The 25,521-nt window shown below is 38.5% G+C and overlaps 4 protein-coding genes across 4 annotated transcripts; 3 read left to right on the forward strand and 1 right to left on the reverse strand.

Annotated features, from left to right (window-relative positions):
- Positions 1 to 744: 744 nt before the first annotated feature.
- On the reverse strand, positions 745 to 5,944 carry LOC140933500 (putative ammonium transporter 3). The gene is made up of 5 exons (XM_073383082.1): positions 5,684 to 5,944; positions 4,809 to 5,069; positions 3,246 to 3,770; positions 2,459 to 2,624; positions 745 to 1,883 (listed from the first exon to the last, which is right to left on the reverse strand). Exons 2-5 carry the CDS (start codon positions 4,993 to 4,995, stop codon positions 941 to 943), a joined length of 1,821 nt encoding a protein of 606 aa, XP_073239183.1. The 5' UTR covers positions 4,996 to 5,069; positions 5,684 to 5,944; the 3' UTR covers positions 745 to 940.
- Positions 5,945 to 7,822: 1,878 nt separating this feature from the next.
- On the forward strand, positions 7,823 to 14,700 carry LOC140933507 (putative ammonium transporter 3). The gene is made up of 7 exons (XM_073383095.1): positions 7,823 to 8,214; positions 8,786 to 8,926; positions 10,177 to 10,413; positions 11,036 to 11,233; positions 12,033 to 12,282; positions 13,224 to 13,498; positions 14,271 to 14,700. The coding sequence occupies exons 1-7, from the start codon at positions 8,052 to 8,054 to the stop codon at positions 14,582 to 14,584; spliced, it is 1,578 nt and encodes a 525-aa protein (XP_073239196.1). The 5' UTR covers positions 7,823 to 8,051; the 3' UTR covers positions 14,585 to 14,700.
- A 3,966-nt stretch (positions 14,701 to 18,666) lies between these two features.
- On the forward strand, positions 18,667 to 19,822 carry LOC140930560 (histamine H2 receptor-like). The gene has a single exon (XM_073380315.1). The coding sequence runs from the start codon at positions 18,800 to 18,802 to the stop codon at positions 19,820 to 19,822; it is 1,023 nt and encodes a 340-aa protein (XP_073236416.1). The 5' UTR covers positions 18,667 to 18,799.
- A 2,999-nt stretch (positions 19,823 to 22,821) lies between these two features.
- LOC140933517 (alpha-1B adrenergic receptor-like) lies at positions 22,822 to 24,159 on the forward strand. Its single transcript, XM_073383104.1, has one exon. The coding sequence runs from the start codon at positions 23,062 to 23,064 to the stop codon at positions 24,136 to 24,138; it is 1,077 nt and encodes a 358-aa protein (XP_073239205.1). The 5' UTR covers positions 22,822 to 23,061; the 3' UTR covers positions 24,139 to 24,159.
- The last annotated feature ends 1,362 nt before the right edge of the window (positions 24,160 to 25,521 follow it).

Genomic DNA, 25,521 nt, shown 5'->3' on the forward strand with positions numbered 1-25,521 from the left:
GTTAATTTATAGGAATAAATTAGTTTACCGTACTAAGATTAGATTTATAAATACTACGCTTATTCTACTCACAGTGTGGTAGCTTTCTACGTTTTTACCGAAAGAGGACATTTTTGTTTTAAGTATAGCAGTTTTCTTAATTACATATTTTATTTTATTTTATTTATTTATATTTATATCTTTATTTCTTAACTCTTCTTGATGTGTAAAACGTTGAAGAGTAATAAAGTAGATATAGATGTTGGCTACGTAGTTAGAATTGAAATTAACAAACTTAAAACCATCGCCCTATCAATTCATAGCATTTTCTCTCGCAATTGTTTTGTTTCCTGACTTCCCATAAGAATTTCAGAAGTGATTCTTCTAACCAGTAGCAATAAAAAAGAACGATTAATGCATCGATACTGAAAAAACTAATAACTAAAATCTGCAAACTTCGCTTAGTTCTCATCAGCTTCATCACATACTTCTTGAAAAGCCACATTCCCGGACCCCATTCTATTAATTTTAGTTTCCCCTAACATGCGTCAAAATAAACTGCAAAAAAAACTCTATATAGGGGTAACCCAATTACTGGTAACCCAGTAGTTTTTGTCGTGGCCCTCAAATAAGGACAGAAACAAACATTTGAAAATAAACATAAGAAGGTTAAGAATCTCAACTGGCCAGAGATAATCCAGTTGGCTATTTACAAGAGAAGCCGAGAATTTGAATTCGGGTAGGCACCGACAACAATATAAAGTCAGCTAGCGGCTAAGGCCAGCGGGAATTGAACTTGGTGTCTCTGGATCTGCCTCCTCCACATGCTTTCACAAGGCTTAGTCGACAAGCGAGGAGCGTTAGATATCCGCCAAAAAGTGATCGCGAGCGCCGGCCAGCCACGCTGCCTCCTTCAGCAACGTAGCATCTCAGTGCAAACACCACAAACACCTGTTATGTTTCACTGCTTCCGGAAATTTTTCAAGTCACCAACACTTAGCCTGTATGCACGATCATCATTTGCCGGCGTTAGAGTTATAATTACAGGCGTTTTTCTTCTAAAAGGCGAGAATGAGCTCCTTGCTTTCCTTTGCTCTTCACTGCCCATGCTGTGAAAGGTACTAAGTTCTGTTGTGGATTCAAGAGCTCTTCTCCACCTCTTTTTACTAGAATCAGTTGAAATGTCGCCGTTATCGTCTGGTTTGCATCCATCTTGGGTAGACTGGATGATGCCTGGGATATCTGCATTTCTTTGTAGAACGCCATCGCTTGCTATTTCATCATAAGATTCCTGATAATCTACCAACTCAGTGTCATCGATTTGGTTCCCATTGTTGTCGTTAAATCCTTGTTCTGCACTTTCCTGTCTCTCACCTGTCTGCTCTGGGACCACTTTATTTTGCAAAGCAGGAACTGGCTTCAAATGACACTCAGCATTTATCTGCGATTGGTCGATTCCATGTTCACAAGCGTCCGCTCCAAGTATTTCCTCCTTCAGCGACAATCTGAGCCCTACAGACTTGTCAATGATAACAAGTTGTATTGTAACAGTAACAAGAGTCCACGCAGTAATGGCCACACACGCCAACAGCTGTACTCCCAGTATTCTAACATGGCCTCCCTTGAAAGCACCATATGTTGATGAAAATGGCCTCTGAAGGCTGTCTTTCTCTACAAACAGGCCAACAGCTATCATTCCCCATATTGAACCACCTGCGTGGGTGGAGACTGCGCCGACAGGATCATCGATGTGGAATTTGTTGAGAACTTGCCAGCCAAAGATGGCGATAGCTGAACCAATGAAACCAATAGCTAAACTCTCTCCAGGCCTCACGACCCCACAAATGGCCGTGATGCTGACCAGGCTACCAAGTATACCCGCCATAAAGAAAGGAATGTCCAACCTGCAGAAGAAATTTTTACTAAGTATAGCCGTTTCTATGGTAATGAGATGAAATAAGCGACCTTCTGCGTGGCTTGAATGTCGTTTGCATTCATTTGATAGTTCTCAATGGTAACAGAACAAAACAACAAGGAAAACACTAAACCCGTGGTATAGCCAATACCCTCTCTTGCGACGAACCATGATCACCGCACAGTGGCAGCCATGAAGAGCGGTTTCTTTCTTGTTGATACTCATCGGTAAGACAAGAACACGACCCCCTTCAACGCCCTGTGTACTTGCCCTTTACTGTCGAAGCGACTGCTACACAAATATTTACTTACTGAGTTTGTGTTCGAGTTTCTTCCTTGCTGATTTATTTTGTTTCTTGGTTAGTCAGAGTTTTTTCTTATTACAAGAGACAATGCAACAAATACAAATGTGGCGGACCTCTCGAACGGCCTGGGTCTAGCTGCGCGAAAGGGAGGCTAGCGAGGCCTCCAGAGTTCTATTTTTGGCCTCTTGCTCATTGTTAAATTTTGCATCGAAATTTTTGTACGCTGTTATGGAAACTATTAATTGATGAAAAAAAGTTACCTGTTGCATTTAAAGTAGCTGTAGAATGTAGCAAACATTCCGCCACCACAAGAGGCATTTATGGTACACACTGCTGACCGTGAAGCAAGTTTCCATTTACCACCGCTGACCCCAAAAGTGCTGCCACAGTTAAAACCCAGCCAGCCCCACCAAAGCATAAACATACCTACATGTAAAAGTAATTAATAACAGTGAAAAAAGTATCGTCGTTAACTTGTGCATAATAACAAAAGTCAGAAAACAAAAAAATGAAAAGTAAAGTGAACCAAAATATAGGAGAGGAGTTCAGTAAACGAGAACAAAAAGGGTCGCAAGGGCATTTTAGGCACAACTTTTTGTCTAAATGCGGAGGTTAAGTTGTAAAGGTCATCAGAAGGTAATTCAATTTTTCTTTACGTGACGTGTTGAAACTGTCAAAGCTAGTCGATAAGTCTAGTCATTTGTCCGGAAAACGTATGGTGAACGCGACAATGGACCTGTTTTCTAGGCCGATTTCATCTCTGCGAGACCCTTTAGGTTAAAAATTGGCCCGGTTAATCCCTCTTAGTGCGTAAAGTGGCCGATATGTTGGGACTACATATCACCCTGTAGTCAGTGTCTGGCCCCTAGGTAGTAGGGACTCGCTAAAATAAAATAACTCAAGCGAAGATAGCACGCGCGAGATCTGGAGAAGAGAACTCTCCTCCCCCAGCCCCCACTTTTCGCATCACTTTTTACTGCACGAGCTATCTTAGAGCCTGGAACAGGCTAATCATAATGTTTACAGACGGTAAAGGACGAAACCTACCAAGTAAAACGTTAGTTGGACATCCCATGTTATGTCTTAAAGATTTACCGCCTGAATCGTTTTTGAATCTTCCGACTCGAGGCTTCAACATCATAGTGGCAACTAGCCCCGCTACTCCTCCCACCAGGTGAACCGGACTGGCTCCTCCCATGTCAATCACACCCATTTCCTTTAACCAGCCTTTTTCTCCCCACACCCAGTGGGCTGGGAAGCAGTATGTCAGGGTGTTTGTAAAAGCAAAGATAATGTAGGCTTTCAAGTTCATTCTCTCAGCGACTGCACCCGACACTATGGTTGTTGCTGTAGTCGCAAACGAAGCTTGGAAGCAGTAAAGAGCGAACACCTCTCCCATGCGTGTCTCTTCTGCGTCCGTAAAAAAGTTTCCGAATCCAGAGAACGCGTTCACACCATGGTCATTTCCAAAAGTAAACGCAAAGCCGAACATCCAGAAACCTAAACCACCAAATATCACATCCACTGCGTTTTTTACCATAATGTTTGCTTCGTTCTTCCTAGAGACCATACCTAAGGATACAAGCATATGAGATGACGCAACATCAGCTATTAGGCTAAGCTCCAAAGGGGAAAAAGAAAATGCAGGTAAGTTAGTATTTAATTCATTTTTACGGTAAATTTTGTAAGTACAGATCGATTTGCCATTTGCCTGTTCCGCATGCAGGAATGTTTAATCTAATAGATATTTTTCATCGCGGTTGTCATCTGTCGAGGGATATTTTTGTCTTCCGAGCCACTGCCTCTTTGCATGACGTCAGACTTCCCCTTTTCCTATCGATATCACTACGAATGACGTGAATCGCACTGATATGGTGGTTTTACATCCTTTTTTCCAAATTTGGTCCACACTTGCTGGCTGGCGGACTTAAGCCAATCAGAAAAGGGAAAATAAATCGAACGAGTATTGGGATATGATTATGTGACACAATCAGCAATAAGAAAAGTAAATCTGGATATAAATTACCTTGTCTTTTGGTAAATAGGTATTGATAATAAATTACAGGCAACATATGAATTTGCACGGGAAAACCGATGATTGTCATGATAAATATAATATGAAATGTAAAAATCAAGAAAATTTTCTTGTATTTTTCAACGTGCTGAATATTGCCGCTTTAATAAGTTGCTATTTTTCGAGAACCATGGTGTTATTTACTTCGAGTGAATGTCAAAATTTTAAAATACGCGATGAAAAAGGAGAAAAGCCAGACGCGTATTTTGAAAAACTTTACATTCACTCGATTAATTGCGTTGCACAGTTTCTTCAATTTTTGGTGTTTTTATGTCTACAAGTGTTGGTCGAGGAAATGTTGAAGCCGGAAAAGTATCGAAAAATGAATTACCATATTTCAGAGTTTAGAGGAACATATCGCCTACGAAACGGGAAAGTTTTAAGCAAAAAAAGTGTAAACCAAATATGTATAAGCAAGTTCGCGGTGTCGAAGCTGTACATTCAATGAACGCTTCTTATTCGAGAACGTTTGAAATAAAAAAAAGAGAGAATACAGCCACCATCAGGGACAACTAGTAATAATTAATACAACTTACCAGATTCTACAAGGCCAAATCCAGAAATCATCGTAAAGATGATGAATGCACTTGTTAATATCCACACAGCGTCACCGGCACCATTCATGCTAACTCGGCTACTAGAGCTTCCGCTAACCGACTCCTCATCGTTCATTGTTGTAGAAAATGTTGGATTAACCGAGAAGTTTGTCGGCGCTTCCATCATAGGTGCCCAGTGAATATTTGGGCAGACCGTTTTGAGACGGCGAAGATTGTTGAAAGAAGTATCTCTTGTGTTTACTTGAAAAGTGACCATGACGTTCATGAAAAGGCAAATAAAGTGTTATATTATTAAAAATGCCTGTGATAAAATCTCTATTTTATCTCCTCATGTCCTGTTGAAAGGGATGAACGGTGTGGCAAAAGATACACAAGCTTTTTTAAAGAAGAGGGAAAGTAAATTCAGGGCAAAAAAATTATCCCGACCGGTAGCTATGTGCAGATAAAGGAACGAACAATTTTCTAGATCGCACCCTTTTAAAAAGGATCAATGCACCGCTATTCAAGAATTATAAGAAGTAAATAAATAAATGCAATTTATGCGAATAAATGCAATTTTGTATTTCATCGATTCTGCAGTGCTGGCGGGTAATAACTGACAGATACAACTCGTCTGTAATTTAGACAAGCCTTCGACTACACAGTATACTATTAAACGGCGAAGTCTCCTTGAACGCTTAATTTTCGATTCGAAGATTATATAAAAGATCCAATTAAAGTACAGTGCGTGTTAAATAATTTAGTTTGATATACGAAATTTCTAAATGTCTCTTCTGTGCGGTTCTTTCCATGATTAAGTTGCAGAATAACGTTGCAATAACATTCTCCTTTGCTAATGCACAGCTTATACTTACCTTCGTTACTGTATGAAGCTCCTCAATCAAGAAAGAAAACCAATTCTTTCATCTTCCCTGCCTCAGTTGTAATTCAGTTCTTTCTCCTGTACTTAAACGAAAACGACACAATTTGTGGCGAAAGTAATGCTTTCGTGTTATATACCTTTAGGCTATTTCCAAGGTATAGCCACGTCCCTATTCCAGACGTGATGCAAAAATTTCCTCTTGAATTTCTTGACTTGTACTCACAGACGTCAATAGCAGATTTAAATGCAATGAGCGAACGCCTTTATTGAAACGTGCCGCCGTGACAATGGATTTTTTTTTTATATTTAAATAATTTTCGGCGGGGTAATCTCTACAGGTTTTTTTATGGCGCAATATAATATTTTGAATAATTGAACGGTTAAAAAGTGACTGGAGGGATCTTACTCATTTGAATTGGTTTATATATTTCATCTCTTATATTCATCATGTCTCTTTTATATTCATCTGTCAATGAGGCAACGTTAGTGCCGGGGGGGGGGGGGGGGGGGTCACTCCGTATAATGGCCTATACTGGGAATGTCCGCCCGAAAGGGGACTTTATAGGTGTGTGGAAGGGTAGGTAAATCTGTCATTTCGGTCGTCAAAGGGTTAACAAATGCATTATGTGGCTGTGAAAAAGTCGAAAAAGCGTGCTGATGTTTTAAAAGGGATACAAAGTTCTAAACTAGGTATATGAAAGGGGTACCATTTGTCAATAGAAGGTAAACAGAAGGGGTATCGGGCCTTTTCTGCCAAAAATGGTATATAAAAGGGAAAGGGAATGGACCTTGGGGCGGAGCCTCCCCGTACAAAGCTCTGTTAAGTCCCCCCTACCCCCGTTCGCAGCATAATGCACCTGCGTTCTTTTGGTACAATCAACCAGATATGCTTTTATAGTTGCTTTCACTAATGTGTAATTATTTTTATATGGTTTCAAAATAAGTTAGTTCCGCCGTTGAATTCTACTCCGTACGGTAGCAGGTAGCAGCCAACTCGTTATTTCTAGGGGTTTTCTATTTCTTAAAAACGCAAAGAGTACAACGACTCTGCTTTAATTAACACTACATGATAAAAGGTAGGAAAATCGATTGGATCTCAGGTAGTTTGATAATTACTCGCCATTCCATTTTCATTCAGCTTTGAAAACCAAAAAAGTAAGAAAGTCCTGTTAGCAGAAAAAAAAAAGATCCTAAAAATCTCTTGATACTATTACATACGATAGATAAAAATGAAATACATTTTGAATAATGCATTTTTATCATCACTGCTATTTTTTTTTACATATAGCTGGCCATCGATCATTCTCCGTCTTTGAACAAGGACTCTTGACCAAAAAAACTGTTTAAAAAATAAAGATAAGCTTTTTCCTATAATGAAAATCATGTCATTAGTGATAGTTGTTTACTTATGGACTGGATTGGGAACGAAAAACACTGCGCTTCACATTTAATTTATTTTTTTCGTTTCACAATTTACATTGCAAGTGACTGTCAGGCGATAATTAACAGCGAAGAATATATTTCGGAGAAGGATTATTATTTTAGATTCGCCAACTTTACACGAGAACTGAAAAGCAAAATACTGACCAAAAAGCAAGATAAGAAAAAGAAATAAATTATGAAGCGAACATAAGTATATCGAGAGTGTTTCTTTGAACGAGTACGCTGTATAATTAGCACCTGCAAGACTTCTACTGGTTATATTTTTAGCAATAATTATTTTAAACGCCTACTGCTTTGAGTGAATACCTTGTCTGATAAACCCAAACATTAGGATGCCCACCTATATACTTTACTACTTTTAAGACCTTTTAACCATTTCTAATCAAATGGGTTATGAAAAGGCCACCTTAATAACATTTATTTTAAAAAATATGATATAGATAATTTTCTCTTCGTAAAATCAGAAAGTCCAGCCAGAGTGTATTTCAAGAAAATAGCTATCTAAAGGAAAGAAAAATGCGTAACTTAAACCTCAGCAATGCAAAGCCTGCTACTCTATGAGGGGTTTTAGTGCAGCCTTTTTCTAGAGTAGAATCCTATTTGTTCTCGATTCGCAGGTGAAGGAGATCTAGTCTCCAATGAACTGAGTGATATATCAGTAAAATGGATGATAAAATCAATTATTGAGAAAGCCAGCTTATTTTTGTCAACAAAGGCACAACACAATAAAAGTTTTGTAAACACATATCATATCTCTTAAAATTACGTAAGAAGTTTACAGTTTTGTGTACGGTAGGGGATAAAGTCATCATCATGTGGTCGTTTTGGATTTGAAGGGTCGTTTCTTGAAAACAGTTTATTTTAAGTGAAACTTGAAAACAGCAACAAAATCGCGATCACCTTAAGCAACTACAAGGATGAACGAAACCCAAAACATTGCCAACTTTTCAAGCAACTCTTCGAGCCAGTCGCCTCCTGCAGATGATGCCGGGTCACTTAATTCAGACGATGCAACCTGGATTTTAACAAGCGCGTTCATCATTTTTACAATGCAATCAGGGTTTGGACTTGTAGAATCCGGTATGATCAGCTCTAGAGTTCCTTTTAAACTTTGAAAACTATGAATGCGTTGAAAAGTTTAAGATTTATTAGAGTGGTTTTTTTAAAGAGTTTGACATCGGTGCAGGTCTGAAAAAAAAGGAGTATCTAACAACAAAGATTTAATTAGGTAAATCATCTTAGTGCGTCAAAGCGCCGGACTGCAGACAAGCATAAAGGAATTTTATTTTAAAATATCTTAAAACTTTAAAACTTAAAAGCTTAAAATTATTAAAGAACATGAACGAGTGATACATCAACGAATGATCATACTAATTAAATTAACTACTAAAAAAAATTTAAAATATTGGGTATTCTCTCAAAAATTCGTCGATGTTTTTTTTTCACTTCATGGCGTGTGAAAAAAATGTTTCGAGATTAAGATTTGTTTGCTTTAATTCCTAAATAGGTATGCAGTGGTGAATTTGTGGTAAATATCTGTAAACTTGCACTCCTTTTTACTTCTCCGTGACATGTAAGGAGCTAGCAGGAAAAGATTTAAGCCTAAATTAATTTCTATTGAGATTAGAATCGTTCTTTATTCAATCTTTAGGTCTAGTTTCCAAGAAAAACGAAGTCAATATTATGGTAAAAAATGCTATTGACGTCATATATGGCGGCCTTTCCTATTGGTTGTATGGATTTGCTTTCAGTTTTGGTCTAGAAAAGGGAACCAATGGATTTTGTGGAATAGGTAAGATAAGCTGATAATGAACTGCCATTATAAAATTGCAAATAAAATAGTATAGCATTTATTTGCTTCTATGTTATTCTCGATAATCTACAGCATCTTTTTCTTTGGCAAAAGAGAGTTTCCTCCATATCCTTAACTTTATATTTATTACCCTTCTCTTGGTAACCAACCTAAGACTATGTACACACACTATGTAAAATGTCAGCAAGTCCACAGCAACAAACCAATGAGTGGTGTCGGATCTCCCAGTTGTAGACCTGGATCAGTACAATTAAACTTGTAGACAAATGTGAAACGGCAAACTGATCCTTACGGCAAGGCGACGAAGAAGTAACAAAAGAATAAAACAGAAAAATTTATATTTGAAACAAATCGCCCAATTTGTTTAAATATATTTTTTGTTTTATTCTTTTTTTTTACTTCTTTATCGCCTTGCCGTAAGGATCAGTTTGCCGTTTCATATTTTTTTTTATTATATGGAGGAGAGTGTTTTACTGGGAACTAAACCACTCGTAGATTCCATCCGCCACTTCATCCGGGACCCGAGTGGCGTATTTTCCGTATGTCACCTTTGTGAGTGTCGTATCGTTCAATGACGTCACGATTCCCGCCTTTTGCTTTTGTTGAATTGGTTTCTCCATATAATAAAAAGAACATTACACGTTGGCTCGAAGATATGAATTTTATGTTCTCGTGGCAAGAACAATATCTCACTCGTTCGCTTCGCTCACTCGTGAGATATTGTTCTTGCCACTCGAACATAAAATTCATATCTTCTCGCCACCGTGTAATATCCTCAATATATACACACACTATACCGGATAGCTTTTGCGCATGCGCGAAAACTAGACCAGATAGGGCTTCTGTTCACACATAAGAACGTTGATTTTTGGCGCGATTTCTGTAACGGAGTGAAGCTGTGCCACGCCGATCTCTTAAGTGGAGAGTCACATATGGGATAGGTGTTCCTACTTTTCATAATAGCTTTTCTTGTCGGCACGAAAGGCTATCTGGTACATAACCTAAGATAAAAAAATAAAACAAAATAAAACATTGGGACTGTTCGCAGGTTTTCTGTATTTCCATCCTGACTGACAAATAGGTTTTCACAAAAAAATCATACGTTTTGGCAATATGAACTGAAAGTTTAGATGTTGAATATTACAAGTTACAGAATAAAAGTTTGCTCGGAGGAAAACATACGATGAATTGTCTTTCTGTTCTGTACTCATTCAATGTGTTTATCTCAGGTTATTTTGCAACAGATGTGGAAGCTGAGGAGGGAGATGTGTTCGCTTTGTACTTCTTTCAAATGTCATTCGCTACAACTGCCACCACGATTGTATCGGGCGCTATGGCAGAAAGAACTCATTTGCACGCTTATACCATCTTCTCTTTCACCAACACTATTTCGTACGTTTTTCCTGCTCATTGGATCTGGGGAGAGAAAGGATTTCTCAAGGAGATGGGTGTTATCGACTACGCAGGTAAAAATTCCAAAAAATGGCAAGAGTCCCACACGGTTAATATTTTTGCAAAGTTGTCTCAACGTCTGGCAAGAATGATACGTAAAGAGGAGCTCGGTAGCCGTGTGATTTTTCTCCGAGGGCTACCTCTTTCCAAGTCAAGAGTCTCTTCTGAAGGCCATTTCTAACCTTTTGAGTTTTGTATACACTAGGAAGTATTTCCAAACTATCAATAAGAACTGGCTCGCGAGTATTCAATTACTGCACGCATGCTCACATGTTAAACCTGGGATGCGGGTTCTTGTCCATTTTCGTTCCCAGAGCCACTTGGCTTTATTTGTAACGACCGAGCTCAAAAGAAACAGAAGGCTCTGGGGACGAGAAACGTTCGAAAAGACGTTGGTACAGCGCATATTCGGGCTTCTCCATGTTCTCAGAACCTTTGTTTGTTCAATTGAGCTTAAAATAAAGAAAACAAATGCGCTCTTAAAACATGTGCGGCTTTAGGCATCCACTTCTCGATAATGATTGTGAAAGATTCAAATTTATTAACTTACTTTCACTAAGCGGATCAAATGAATTATGCAAATCATACTCAGTCTCATCCAATAGCTGCGAAATAATTTTAATTGGCTAATTTCAGGTTGTGCAGGTGTTCATCTTGTTGGAGGAGTGGCTGGTTTGGTTGCTGCTATGATGCTGGGTCCTCGTCAGGGTACTTATAACAAATCAATTAAGAAAAGCCAGCCTGGATCACTCACAAATGTCATGCTGGGGACCTTTATGCTGTGGTGGGGCTGGCTTGGGTTTAACTGTGGAAGTACATTTGGAATCAGTGGAGGTATGGAGTAGGTCCAAGTTACAAGAAGGCTAGAATTAAGGCACTAATCGAGTGTGGAAATTTTAACGCACTATTTGGATTACTTTCGTCCTGATAAGAGAAGTCTAACTGGACACCAGAGAATTGATTACTGCACTATGTCGATTTAAATTTTTTAGACTGACAGGGTGAACTTTTCTGATTTTCTAAATAAATTATTTGCCTGAAATCTCGACCCAGCAAAGTTAATTAATTGATTGATTATAACAGTTTTAAGGTCTAATTTCTTGATGGAATAAACTATTACTTGCCAAAGAATAGAATACTGAACAAAAACTTCTTTTACAATAAAACTGCCAATAGTCCAGTTTCGAGTTCGCTATGACCGCTGAATTAAAGAAGTGAAGACGCATAATTACAGGCATAGCCTCCATCTGAAGTAATATATTCACAAATTCCAAGGAGAAAAAGACCTGTTTATTACTCTGTCTATGTGTATTTTCAAATTTCAAACACTTACTTGGCGGAATTTCTGAATATTTTACTCTATGTCGAGGCTAACCCTGTATAAATGTGCCGTTAATGTTTGTATTTAGCGGTAATTTTTAATTCGAAACTGGACTATCCGATGCATTTTTATGTCTAAAGATAAGCCATCTGACAATGAAGCTCACGAAAGAGTGAATGGAGCGTATATTGCAGTCATAGCTTAAACTCCTACAAAAGCAAAAGTTCATAATATTATGATCTCTTGGTAAAAGCTAATACTAAATACTGAACAATTCGAAAGCCAAATTAATTGGTGTATTAATTTCCACAGCAAAATGGCTGCTTGCCTCAAGGTCAGCGGTAGTGACTCTGAACGGCTCAATCGGTGGAGGTTTACTGGGAGTGATATACAGCTTTGTGTATCGCAAGCGGAAGTTGGATGTTGCTGTGTTTATAACTGGTATACTGGGAGGTTTAGTGGGTATTACCGCTATCTGTGCAATGTGCAGGCCATGGGAAGCATTCTTGATAGGATTCATTGGAGGGTTAACGGCTTGTGGAAGCTGCGACATTATTGACAGGTTTGTGTTGTTATTGTAATAGAATAATCCAGTCCAACTGCAGCGAATATTGCGAGAGATTAGGAGCCCATAACCCGGAGCGAGGAAGTTCCGTGCGCTTGTGTCACGGCGTTTTCACGGACCAGTTTATTTTCAGAACGGTTTTCGCTCGAATTTTGAATCTCTTTTTAATTCCACAAACCAGTCAGAAAAACTTACAGACCTGGAAATGATATTTTTTGCGTTTTAGTAACGTTTAGTTTTCCTTTTTGATATTTTATACTTCAAATGCGCTCATAGACATGGTGGAGATTCTATTTTCGCGGTAAAAAGTGCCCTAAAATGTGTCTAAAAATAAACTGGTCCGTAAAAGCTCCGTGACATAGGCCTAGTATGGGAGTTGCTCGCTCCGAGTTATGGGCTCCTGAATAGCTTTAGCTTTTGTCTTATGTTTTCCCAATGACGGTCTCAGGGGAATTTGTTACTTTGTCTTTTCATAAATTATGCGTACATATGCATGCTAATAAGACGAATATAAAAGAAACAGTTTTCTAAAGTATTATCACGTAACCTCCATTGGCAAAACAAAACATGCAAGTAAAGAGGTCTATTCGCGAATCGCACATCTCCCATAATGCACCTTGCCTACCCCTCACCCCTCACCAGCCGCACCCGCTCCCCTAACAAAAAAAATCCCATAAGCATTGTCCTCAATTTTTCTTGTGATGACCGTAACGCAAAATTTGTCGAGCAAACAAGGTGTATCATGGGAGATGTACAAATGGTGAGTGATGAGATATAAACCTTATTGCAATAACAATATTAGGTTCCAAGCGGCGGTGAGCTCGAGCAAAGAGAGACGGCTGTATTCACAGGCCACTCTCCCGTAGGATAAGGAACACTGGCTCTAAACTAAAACGAAAACCGTTGATCTGAATAATACGCCGATAACCTCTCCTTAGATTCAAAATTGACGACCCCGTAGGATGTATCGGAACACACGGTGTTGCAGGAATCTGGGGAATGATTGCAGTGGGCCTGTGGGTCGAGGAGGAACCGCTGGAAGGACTTTCCCCTGTGCGTGGGCTCTTCAAAGGAGGCAGTGCCAAGTTACTTGGTGTTGAGATTTTGGCTTGTCTGGTAATTACTGCTTGGTCTGCCTTTACAACGTGGTTACAGCTATTCCTTATTGGCAAAATCCTTCCACTCAGGTTGACGTTTGAGCAAGAGATGATAGGTACGTTGGCTCGATAAACCTAAAAGTCCTAATTACGCTTATTTTTATTTATGTTACATAGTTCGTTCACTTAGGTAGTCTCATGATTATCGGTACAGGGTAGCTGAACATTAAGGGTCTTTTATTTAAAAGGAGTTTAGACCCTGTTTAACAAAACCGCGTTGTAAGCCATTTTCAGTTTGCCCAACGCTTTTGATCTAAACATCATTTATCGTGAATAATCTCAATATAGCATATAGCGTAGACTGAAAAAGCAGTCATTTTCTTAAATTAACTCACTAAGAAAGAGATCTCAAATTCTAAGCATTTCTTAAACCGCTCCTTTAGTTAGACTTCGTTTAAATAACGGACCGTAAGTGTTATAAATCTCAACGCCGTTTTTTTTTTTCTTTTTCACTCACATCGATCTCTTTGCGCCGTCCCCACGTTATAGCAATCTTGTTCCCAGATTCTCTCTCCTGGACAGGTAGGAGAGAACCCTGGGAACAAGGTTGCCACAGTCGAACGCCCAGAACAGGCCCCATACTCTTAACAATTATTGAATTAGGCTGAGTATGATGTGGAGAGTTAGCCTTCCAAATATGGAATGCGCCGGCCGGCTGGTTATGAAGCCAGAGGATTGGAGCCAAACAGAAACGGTCAAATACTGTGTGAATGAACTATAAACAGTAGACGCATTTGGCTGTCCAAAAAAGGAGACAGAGACTATAATATTATCACCCTTTAATAGGGAGAGCCAAGGACCAATCTTATTTATTTATTTATTTTTTAGGTGCGGACAAGCTGGAGCACGGTATAGATTGTGAGGACTCTGAAGACGAACTTGCTGACTTCCGAGATCCTGGCCTTGAAGGAGAGGATGGGCTAGACAGTGACAGAGAATTAAGAAACAAAATTCACGGCGTTGCACAAAGAAACGCAGAAGGCCACTCCTTCACCTCCAACGCTGAGATGGAAGAAATTCTTTCCCTTCAGAACCTACCAGGTTGCGTTAATTATGGTTTTGAGCGTAAAAACTCTTCCGAAAGTTTGAGAAACAGAAAGTTGAAAAATGAAGTTGGCGTACAAGTTGACTTGGGCGATTAATTTAAAACGGTTTTTGACTCTTCTATCCTTCTTGATATTTTTTGAAATTTGTTGCAGTGGATTGGGAGATCCTTTAATCAGCGAGAAATAATTGGCCTGCGAGCAGAGGTTTTTCTCTTGCATGGCTTTAAGCGTTGACAAAGTCTCTCGCGTCGCTTGTCATTCGCGTAATAAACCAGCTGTACGCGAATGACAAGCAACGCGAACAACTTCGTAAACGCTAAAAGCCCTGCAAGAGAGAAACCAACGCTCGCAGGGTAGAAAATATCGGAAATTTCAGGAACTATTTAAAACGTTATTTTAGATTTTCAATTTATCTTTTTCATATACAGCTATTTCGAGAAAGATTGTCGGAAAAAATGAGCACGCGACAATCCCGAAAGGTAATATGGGATTTGATCAAGACGCTGTTCCTGACACTTTAGCTGTCGAACCTACTTTTGCTGCTTTCCTTTAGCACTCGCAAACATACGTCCATGGTCTCTCCTGCCATTCTTTCAAATTTCTTTGAAAAACAGTGAACTCAAAACCACCCACAATAGCTTTCGGGGTTGTCGCGTGCACTTTATCCAACAACCTTTATCGAAATTGACACATTGGTTGAGACAATCAGATAAACTTTTGCACAGAATATTTGAATCGTAATGATAAAGGGGTTTGTGAAAAAGGACATTCCCCATCGCTTTTTCAAACGGGATAACATTTAGTTATTATGATTACTTGATGCTGAAACTTACGTTAACTTTATGATTCGTCTTGGGACATGGTAACATTATAGCGTCGTGAGTTACGTGAGAAAATCGATTCCTAGTAGAAATTCCTTTAACATAAAATCGTTGGGGAAAAATTACTTCCTTTTAATTTCCGGCGCTACCAAAATTTTCTGAAATGTTTGAAAATATCTGTCAACTACACATGAAGATTTTGATCGGAGATAAATTAAGAAATGTGTGTCGATGTCTAGCGTGAGACAGAGCCAGTCTCGCCGAGATTATTGGTTATCTTTCACTTACAGAGCTTCAGTTTTATAAAATGTATATCGTCTGGAATCAGTAGAATTTTCGTCGATGTCATGGTCCATTTCTTAAAACAGTCGGAACATCAAAGTAAAACGGTGTGTTTCAAGACGAGTAAACCAAATCAATTACCTACGTGAGGGCTTTTTTTTAAATTCACGCGCAAAAATATTGAGATATTAGTTATCCTGAAATCTCTATACGTTTTTGATTAAGCAAGCCTGGGCATTATGTTGATTAAGCAAACCTGGCCATTATTCGAGAAAACATTTGATAATCATCTAGAGTTTCAAGTCTCTGTCATGATGTCTGGCAATTATTAGCAAACGAGTTAGTCTGGTAAATACCCTCCGTTAGTGTCGTAGAATATTAACCCCTTCACCGTAAATGGAATCTTTTCCTCAGAATCATTTCTTCTTCACTACCTTTTTATTGGAAGAATACAAAGGAAGACACCTCTCGCCCAAAATTTCTGAACTTCTGATATCATATCATTATTGTTCTTTAAGGGAAATGGAACACGAAAAACTTCATATTTTACTGCACTTTTTACCCTTTAATCAACGACAGTCTTTTTCATGAACTAATGAACGACAAATATCCTCTTCACTCACTAAGCACAAACGAAAGGATATTCTTTCTCATAAATAACCCAAATCCCCTAATTTGCAAGAAACTTGGTCACTTTATCTTCCTGGCCTCTGAAAAACGTAAGAGTACAACAAAAGATTACCGTCTGGTAATTTTCTCTATGAGTGAATTTATCCCTCAGTTTAGCTATCTTTTAATATTATTTTATTTCATCGTTGTTATTGTAATCGACAATACCATTTATTCGTTTGGAAATGCCAATAAATTGATTAACTGATTGATTGATATATTTATTCCTGCTGACAAATTGATACACTGGAAAAATCTTACGAAATTCCTGTTTTACAGTTTGAGGAATTTCGAATAGGTGGCATGAGGGCGAGCAATTTTATGACTAGATAACAAGCTTAACCCCCTCTTTTTTTGTGCAGAAACAAAAGTGAAAGCACCGAAAGATTTTTCAACTTCACCCCATTTTAATTGTGTTCATGTTTGAGTTATTTTTTTGCTTGCACCTGAATATGAGGTAAAATCCAAGATGGCGGACTAGGTAAGCGCCATTTTGAATGACGTCACGGGTAACCTATTTCTTATACTACTTACGTCATCGAATAGTGATCATTACAGTATGATTTTGTCTGGTAATGGAAGTGAATTTTTTTTGCAACTGTTGGCCTGGTTCGGCACGTAGTTGAGCTCGGCAAGAAAATATCTAACAGTATTTTATGTATAGGCAACACGTCATAAAAATCACTTTTTTCCCCTTTGAAAACAGAGTCATGCAGCACATATGACTTATTTGTTGAGCAAACCTAATTTCGTTTACCAGCCCTCAACTGAAATAGGAAAAAATATAGATAGAAATAGATACAGTACGCTGAGTTGTAAAAAAATCGTAAAAGATACCCTCATACGTAGATTTTTCCATGGCCATCCCGATCTGACTGATTCTAGGGATGGCACAATGGACAAAAAAAAAACAGTCTGAATGTACATTTTAAATTTTTGTCACAGTTTAACAAAGAAAATATCTACATAGCTTCAAATGTTGTAGCTGAACTGATTTTCAATTTATAACTGAAATCTTTGCCCAGCACATGCGTTCCAACGGACGAACATCTTGATACGAAACTTATATGATTCTTGTGAGAAATTTTTGAACTCATCCTCGAAATAATTTTCAATAAAGTGAGCAAATTTTTTTTTGAGATGTCTATAGATTGAAGACCGGAACAAATCAAAACGAATTTACTTTGTTTGAATGAAAAAAGAGGCATATATATAACCCTGTTCACGGTTAATGCTCTTGACGAAAAGGAATATATAAACTGACAATAAGAAAACAACAATTCCTCGGAAATTAAGAATCTTTATTTTATTTACACTGACCTGCGAGCAAATTATTCCTTTTAACTTTGCAATTTCATAAGCTTCCATATGTGGAGATAAATTTCTCTGAAGTCGCGAAAACACTTCCAGCAATCTTATTAGAAGTATGGTAGGGGCTGATGAGTTCGGTCATGACAGAAAATTAGAATGAACCAAAAGCGAAGCGTAAACAATTTACTGTTTTCTTTATACTCGGTTTTTATTGATGCATGTGCGAAGAATTTTCAGTTACTTTATTGTTTTAGTCGTCAGCTTTTGATCAAACATACGGATTCTGTGAGTCCCTGCAGTTCAGGGAAATTAAAATCCATGGTTTTAACATCAGGATCATGTATCAATGGAGACATGGTAATCTAGAATATTCTAAAGTCCTTAACTGATAATTTGCTTTTTTCATATTTCGTGACTCTCTTGTTCTTATCCTATGCATATATTGTTGATTTATGGGTAAAAAAGTCATCAAAATTCAGACATAATATTTCGCTAAAGGGAGTTATACTTTCTGTCTATTTTTTTTATGGTTCAACATTGAGTCAAGCAATTTACTAATTAACTAGAGTGTTTTTGTGAGGCTGACTACAACCAGAAAATGTCTCTTGCGATCCTTTAGGTGACTCTATACAACGAAATATACTGAAATTTGTTGACATATTGTTTATACGGGACTTTTGGCAAACCAAACAATAGCTGGGCATTATATATTTCCTTTCGATATAATAAGATAGATCTACTATCTTAAGTAACTCCAAATGACAATTTTAAATAACTTAAAGCTTTGTCGTATCCGCCGCAGTTTGATATCGCGTCAAACTATTTTAATTTGAAAAAGGTATCTTAATGAAGCCTGTACAGAGGTAAATTAGACGCCTTGTCAGTTAAACACACAATGAATGAATTCGGTTAATACGAACACCATAAACTTGTCGCAACCACATAAATATACAAACGACGATAGGGCGATATTCAGAATCACTAAAACAGCTGCTAGCTCAACGTATCGCTAACCTGTACTATGAAAGAAACCATGGATAGTTGAAGGGGTCGCGATTTCTTGACACTTGGACCAGAAAAAATGGTTAGAAAAAGTATTTACTTTATGGACGTAATACTTCAGCAAAGGCAAAACTGAGCAACATTTTACCGAGACTTCTGTTAAACTTCATTTTTTGCAGTGCAACTTGTGAACAACTGAACAATATTTCACTGTCACAGTATTGAGATGAATAACATAGAAAATCTTAATGCAAGTAATGCGAAAACGAGCTCACAATCGTCTCCGTCTTTGGAGACGTACTTGATCTCTGCATTGTTTGTGGTCATTGCTGCCATCTCAGTTTTTGGCAACATTCTCATTATGATGGCGATCTTTATTAACAGAAGATTGCGAACGACAAGCAATTATTTGCTCGTTGCGCTGGCAGTACCGGATTTCTTTCAGGGAGCTGTTTCCCTTCCTCTGAGGCTTGTAGAAGTGTTGGACACGAAATCCGATCATGCGTCATTTTGTCGCGTGGCAATACCACTTTCGACTCTTTTCGGCGGCACTTCAAATCTTCACATCTTACTGATAGCTACGGAGAGGTTTATCGCCATTTGCTGGCCATTCTTCTACTGTAACTGGGTTACCACCAAAAACGCCTTAGTGGGCGTCGGCGGAACTTGGGTGTTTATGACAATTTTCTCGCTTTTACCAAGTCTTGGATGGGGTGGAAAACAACCTGAAGCCTCCATCAAATTTTGCCGATTTCCAGTATTTCTCACGCAAGAATACATAACAAGTCTGTATGTAGTCGTTCATGCTTTTCCTATCATAACTGTTATCTTCCTCAACGTCTTTATCTTGCGCGCCAGCTTTGACCACGCCCGACGAATCTGCGTTCAAGTGGCAGCCAGCAACGCCAATTCTCAAGTGGAACAGACTTCAACATTTTACCCCGAACAATCGGAAGAGGTGGGCAGAAGAAAAAGGGAAGCTTCAAGACAGATGAAGGCAACAAAGATTGTAGCTGCAGTCGTTGGATCGTTCATACTGATGGTTGTTCCAATCATCACTATCGATGTTGTTGAAATGATGACTGGTGCTGTGGTACCAGGCTGGATTGTGAAAGTCACTGTTCTGATGATCTATGCCAACCACTGTGTTAATGTTTTCGTATACGCGGGCTTTAACAGTGATTACAGAAACACTTTCAAGAAAATCTTCAAGAGAGGAATGAACATTGTCAGACCGGAGAGAAGTTAGTCTAATCCTTAAAATAGAAACTCCAACACTTAATTCATAAGATATAAAGCCACTTAACTACGAAAAGTTAGAAATGCGTGTCAATGCAAATTGAACTGCTATAAGTGAGAAAAATCGGAAAAGTTAAGCCAGTCAGCAAATCACTCCTATTAAACTTGTATGGACTAATAATAACAGGACGCTCTATATAAGTCTATCGGGAGAAGAACGTTGGAGTTTGATTCTGAAGCTGCTGAATCTTAACTGGGAGAAGCTGTTTCTGACCAAGGCAGTTTAATATTTGGCAAAAAGGGAAAAAAGGACGATAAAATTTAATATAATTTCTACCCTTGCTTGCCCAACCGGGCCTCGTTTCCATGCATATGCGCTTTCGCGTGCAAATCTCTTACTTCAAGTGGGAATTCCCCAAATGAAAATTCTTAGTGTAGAAATGCAGCAAAGTTTCATTTTACCGAACACGAAAGAAGAAAAGTCCCGCTATGTTACATCCACTGTTTTACTTCAGGTCGACTTAGGTGTAAAACTTGACTTAATATTTTTCTAGAAGTAACGTATTGAAGCTAAATATGCAGTAAACCATTCAGATTAGCCCCTTTCTATTCACCAAGAATTTCAAAAAATCCGGTCGGGATGGGCTTTAAACTAGAAAATTCCCGGAAACAAGTGGATTTTTATTAAGATAGCCCTCGGTTTTCCCGTTGGAAACTTTTCCGTTGAAAATACGTGTTCCATTCCAGGCTAGTCAAGAGAGGGGAACGAATGAAACAGGTTCTTTACCCGAATTGCTTCTTTCCGTCGAAGTTTCCGTGAGGTTTTGGTAAACGGAAAACGCGCATTCACAACTGAAGTTTTATGAGAATGATTTACTAACGTTATAAATATACAAATGATTGGATGACTGACAATTATCGAGAGATTAGTGCATGTTTTCTTGTACAAAGGACGCCTGAAAAAAAATAACGACAGGAGCAATATCAATTAGTTTAGGTAATAGCATTATTTGCAGTGGTATTTGGCATAAATACCACGAGTGATATTTCGAAATTGTTATACGTAATTTCACGAGCCGTTAGGCGAGTGAAATTTGGGACAATTTTGAAATATCACGAGTGGTATTTATGCAAAATATCACGAACAAATCATGCTGTTATTTGTTTATACTACTACCCGCAAAAGGTTTGTAATTTTCACATGTAGGTATTTCAAATTAAGCTTAAAAACCACTGCTCTAAGCCAGTCAAATTGCAGAAATTTCTCATGTTGTAGTATAACAATCTTAAATAAGTATAATTTGGCTGCATGGTTTGCAATAGTTTGTCAATAGCTATTAATTTTTAAAAATTACTCTGATTTTGCCTGATGAATGCCTATAATCTATATAGCTAGCAACATGAATACATTAACAGAGTTGAAATAAAATCTAAGCCTTAGATATTTTGTTTGGAGAAATCTGACATGGTCAAAGTAAAAGATCTCAAACTGTCCCTATGTTACTAATCAATAACAAGATGCAAACACAGCAGGCAGAGTATCCTCTCAAGGGCCATAATGGCTCTTGGTCCTCGGCTGTATAGAGGTGTCCCTTAAAATGTGGTAACAAGTAGAAAGGTAATATGGGAGGGGAGGGAGTGGGCAAAGTTTGCGTCCCCTGAATAGAGGTTCGATTCGTTCGATTTTTTCTACACGCCTAATGTAGCTCAGCTCTGTGCTGGTAAAGCCGTGTGAAAATGGTCGACTGTTGATAAAAAGGGGATCCACCTAGTGACCTCGGGAAAAAACGTTTCAGTCTAAGAATAACTAAGTGTATTATTTTCTTCCCAACGTTTAATGCACAGTAATAAATCATGCTTGCTCCTTTATATTTTACCTGTAGAGGGTCGGTCTCAAAGCTTCTCTCGCACTAATTTGGTCCTGAAGAAGAGCCAAGAGAAACAGTAGTCGGACTAATGTTGCGCAGCCGCAAAGGTAACTAGTTTTAAGGTTGAAACTCCGTAAGAAATTACTGATAGCTCGGCGTCAGTTTTACTCAACATCTTTCAAAGTGTAAACTAATCAAAAGAAAACAAGGAAGAAATTGTTGACGAGAGAAAAAAAACGACAACCAGGCCTCAGTAGAGAACTTGAGCTTAGTGTGCAATTTTCCAGAAAAATTAAATGCACGTCTTCGGCTAAAAGACCAAGTTTGAATTTTCCATTTTATTCTAAATGGTATTTGAGGGTGATAATAAACAAGATGATATAGCCTTTTATGGCTGGATAATCTGGTAATTGGGTGAGATGAACTTCTAACAACTACAGCAACATGAGATAGGGATTGATAAGACAAGACCAAGAAGAACAATTTTATATTGCCCTCCAAACAGCTGGGGACTGATCTTCATTGCACAGTCCTTGACAACAACCAAAGGCAGAAATAAAACGAAGAAACAGGCGTTGTCACGAGTGCTTCTTTTAACATAGGTCAATAGAATATGAAGGAGAATCACAAGTCATTTAACCGAACATTTCAACCCCACAAGGGGTTGTTAGCACAACCAAATCGAAAAAAAAAAAGTCATAAGTTTGAACAAATAAGATCTTATACCATACAGAAGTCACTATTTGAACAGCTTTCCTTTGTGCGCATAATTCACCGCGTTTAATGAAAAGTACATAACATTGGTGAATGTGTTGAGTCAAGCGAGAGTGCATTTACTTTAATGGTTGCTTTGTTTTTCTCCTCTTTTGAAGAAAGAATGCGGATTAGTGACCTGTTGAAGGAGATTAGATAGTGTTTTCACCGAATGCCGCTAATTGGTAAAATGCAAATACACCTTTTAGTGAAAAATGTTTCACTTGTTTTGAACAACGAACCATATGCTACATCGCTTCGGTTCTTAAAACCTTGAATCCAGTTAATAACGGATCATGTCAAATACAGTAGATGAAGATTTTTAATCAAGAGGATTTATTGCTGAAGCGTAAACACTTTCGTGGCCCTTACGTCGAAAACAAGATTGGTTTATACATATAAAAGAAATGAAAAAAAAGTCGTTTGTTTGCGGCGATGATGATCAAAGAATGAATTTAGTCAAGGAATACTTTGTTCGAAGCCAAGAGAGAATTTAATGTCATACGGTTCGCCGCGGGACTGGATGAGACAGAGCTTTATTGGAAAGTTATGTATTAATGTTGGCACTGGTAACAAGACTTGACGATAAAAAAGGAACAACAATATTTATTTTAAAGACGCTGATATCATGAATGAAATGGAAAACACTGGCCAAAATAACTCTTCGTTTTCAATGACTTCTAATACACTGGACCACCAGTCTCACGAAAAACTGGCAGATGGTTCGATTTTCCTAGCTTGTCTATATTCAATTATATCGTTTATCGCCGTGTTCGGAAATCTGCTCGTTATAACAGCGATTTTCTGGGATCGAACACTGCGCTTGTACACAAGTAACTACTTCCTAGCGAATTTGGCAGTAGCTGACTTCTTTCAAGGCGCTGTGGCGATTCCTTTACGGGTGCTTGAAGTTCTTGGTGCAGAATACAACCCCAACGTATTTTGTAGGGTCGCCATCCCTACATCCATATTTTTTGGAGCCAGCTCTAATTTAGCCATCTTAGTTATAAGCATCGATAGATTTTTAGCTGTCAAATATCCATACATTTACATACGCTATGCTACCACAAATTTCATCATCGCCGTTATTGCATTTTGCTGGTCAGTTGCAGCGGTGTTGAGTTTAATAGCGGCTTCCAAGCTGGTTTGGATCATACCGGATACTTTGACAAGAATTTGTCGTTTCCCAGTTTATTTGAAATCAGACTATATCATAGCAATGTATGTTATTGTTCATGCTATTCCTATTGGAACAGTTGTACTTTTGTATGGATTTATTCTGCAAGCCAGTTTAGTGCACTCAAGGCAAATACACGCTCAAGAACTGGCTGTGGTCGCTAGCGTTTCAATGTGCAGTAACAGCAACGTTAATGAAACTGACACCACAATTAGTACCGTGACAAATGGACGGAAAAAACAGCAACGAGAAACAGCGAGGCAGAGGAAAGCTGCCAAAACGGTTTCTATAATCGTTGGTCTGTTTATCATTCTTGTTGTACCTATAATAGCAATAGATCTTGCCGAGATGCTTGGTGCTCCACCAGCCCCCTTAATCTTGACAAAAATTTGCGTTTTTATGATATTCGCAAACAATTGTGTGAACGTTGTAGTATACGCTGGTTTTAATCAGGACTTTAGGCGAGCTTTCAAAAAGATTCTTTTAAAGATTGCAAGAAGCGTCTTTCGAATGCGGACTTACAGATAAAAATTCAGCAATGAAGCACACACCACTAGTAAACTCGGCATTCTCGCCCCCAGAGCCCGTCGTTTCTGTTGGTCACGTGGCCTTGAAGCCGAGTGGCTCTGGAGACGAAAATGTAAACTCCGCGGTTCCGTGATAAAAAGCAACGACGACGTCGACCTCAACGAGAACGGCAAAAAAGCAATTGGTTTAGATTGGCAAAACAACAACTTTGCACGTGCATCACGCTTTTCTGTACATTTCTTAGCCGTCAGTGCACGACTACGACGTGAAAATGCCGGAATTCTCGTTTTTTGGAGGACGTGAACAAAAAACAACTACTTTCTATTTCTTTTCCTGAACTTTGTTACAGATTTTAGAATTCAACTCCAGAAAAAATTGTTAACATTTGACGAAATGAACGAGATGGAATGAGCGCGGTAAAGTTTGAAGCGGTGCGACTTCACTTTTTAAGTGACGTTTTTTCGTAAGGGCAAGTACGTCGCGCACCTGTCCAGCCTTATCTACCTGCTGTAGTCTGTGCTTCCTTGCTGAATAGGTCAGTTTTTTCAAAATTCATACTTGGGTGTGAGGCTTAGGGGAATCACAGAAAAGACGTAGCATTAAGGTTCAGTAATTAACAATTCTTTTCTGAATTCCCTCTGTCTTGCAGCAAAGAATGAGTTCTGTGTATTAGTAAGCTGCGTGATCATATAGCATTTACAGTGGAACTGACTGAGGGGTCCACTGTAATTGGTTAGGCTGTAGTGGTCTCCCTGCCTAATAATTTTTATGTGTTCATGTATAAAGATTGTATTCTAGTTAGGCGAAGCTAAATAAATAAATAAATAAGTAATATCTGGAGAAATATCATTACTAAATATCTTGTTGTAATTTTCCCTGTGTATTTTAATTGTTTGTTTCGATCAAGGGAGTCCCCGAAGAGAAGTCAAAATGCTAAGAATTTACAGAGGTTGTAATGGTCACTCGGCTTGCCTTAGGTCAGGTGAGCTGCTCTCCTACTGTTAGCTGTGACACCACCGAGAAACACGTTGACCCTTACTAAAAATAGGGAGCTTAATAAGCAAGGAGGACGGCGACGGAAACGAGAACGGCAAAAAAGCAATAGGCTTAGATTGGCAAAACAACAACTTTGCACGTGCATCACGCTTTATTGTACTTTTCTTGGCAAGAGAGAACGCCCAGCGACTCCGTTGATGGTATTAGGTAGTCATCCACATTTTGCCTACTATGTAATCCGGCAAGCTCTACCCCAGATATTTCCTAACTTTCTTTTCCTTTTCAGTCTGTACAATTAGTATATGATTGTGACAAGGAAAATAGACAATAAGCAGATAACCAGTGAGGTTAACGAGTCGGTTAACGATACATGAGAGTTTGTGCCTC

This window comes from Porites lutea, chromosome 1 (genome assembly GCF_958299795.1).
Source record: "Porites lutea chromosome 1, jaPorLute2.1, whole genome shotgun sequence".
NCBI lineage: Eukaryota > Metazoa > Cnidaria > Anthozoa > Scleractinia > Poritidae > Porites > Porites lutea.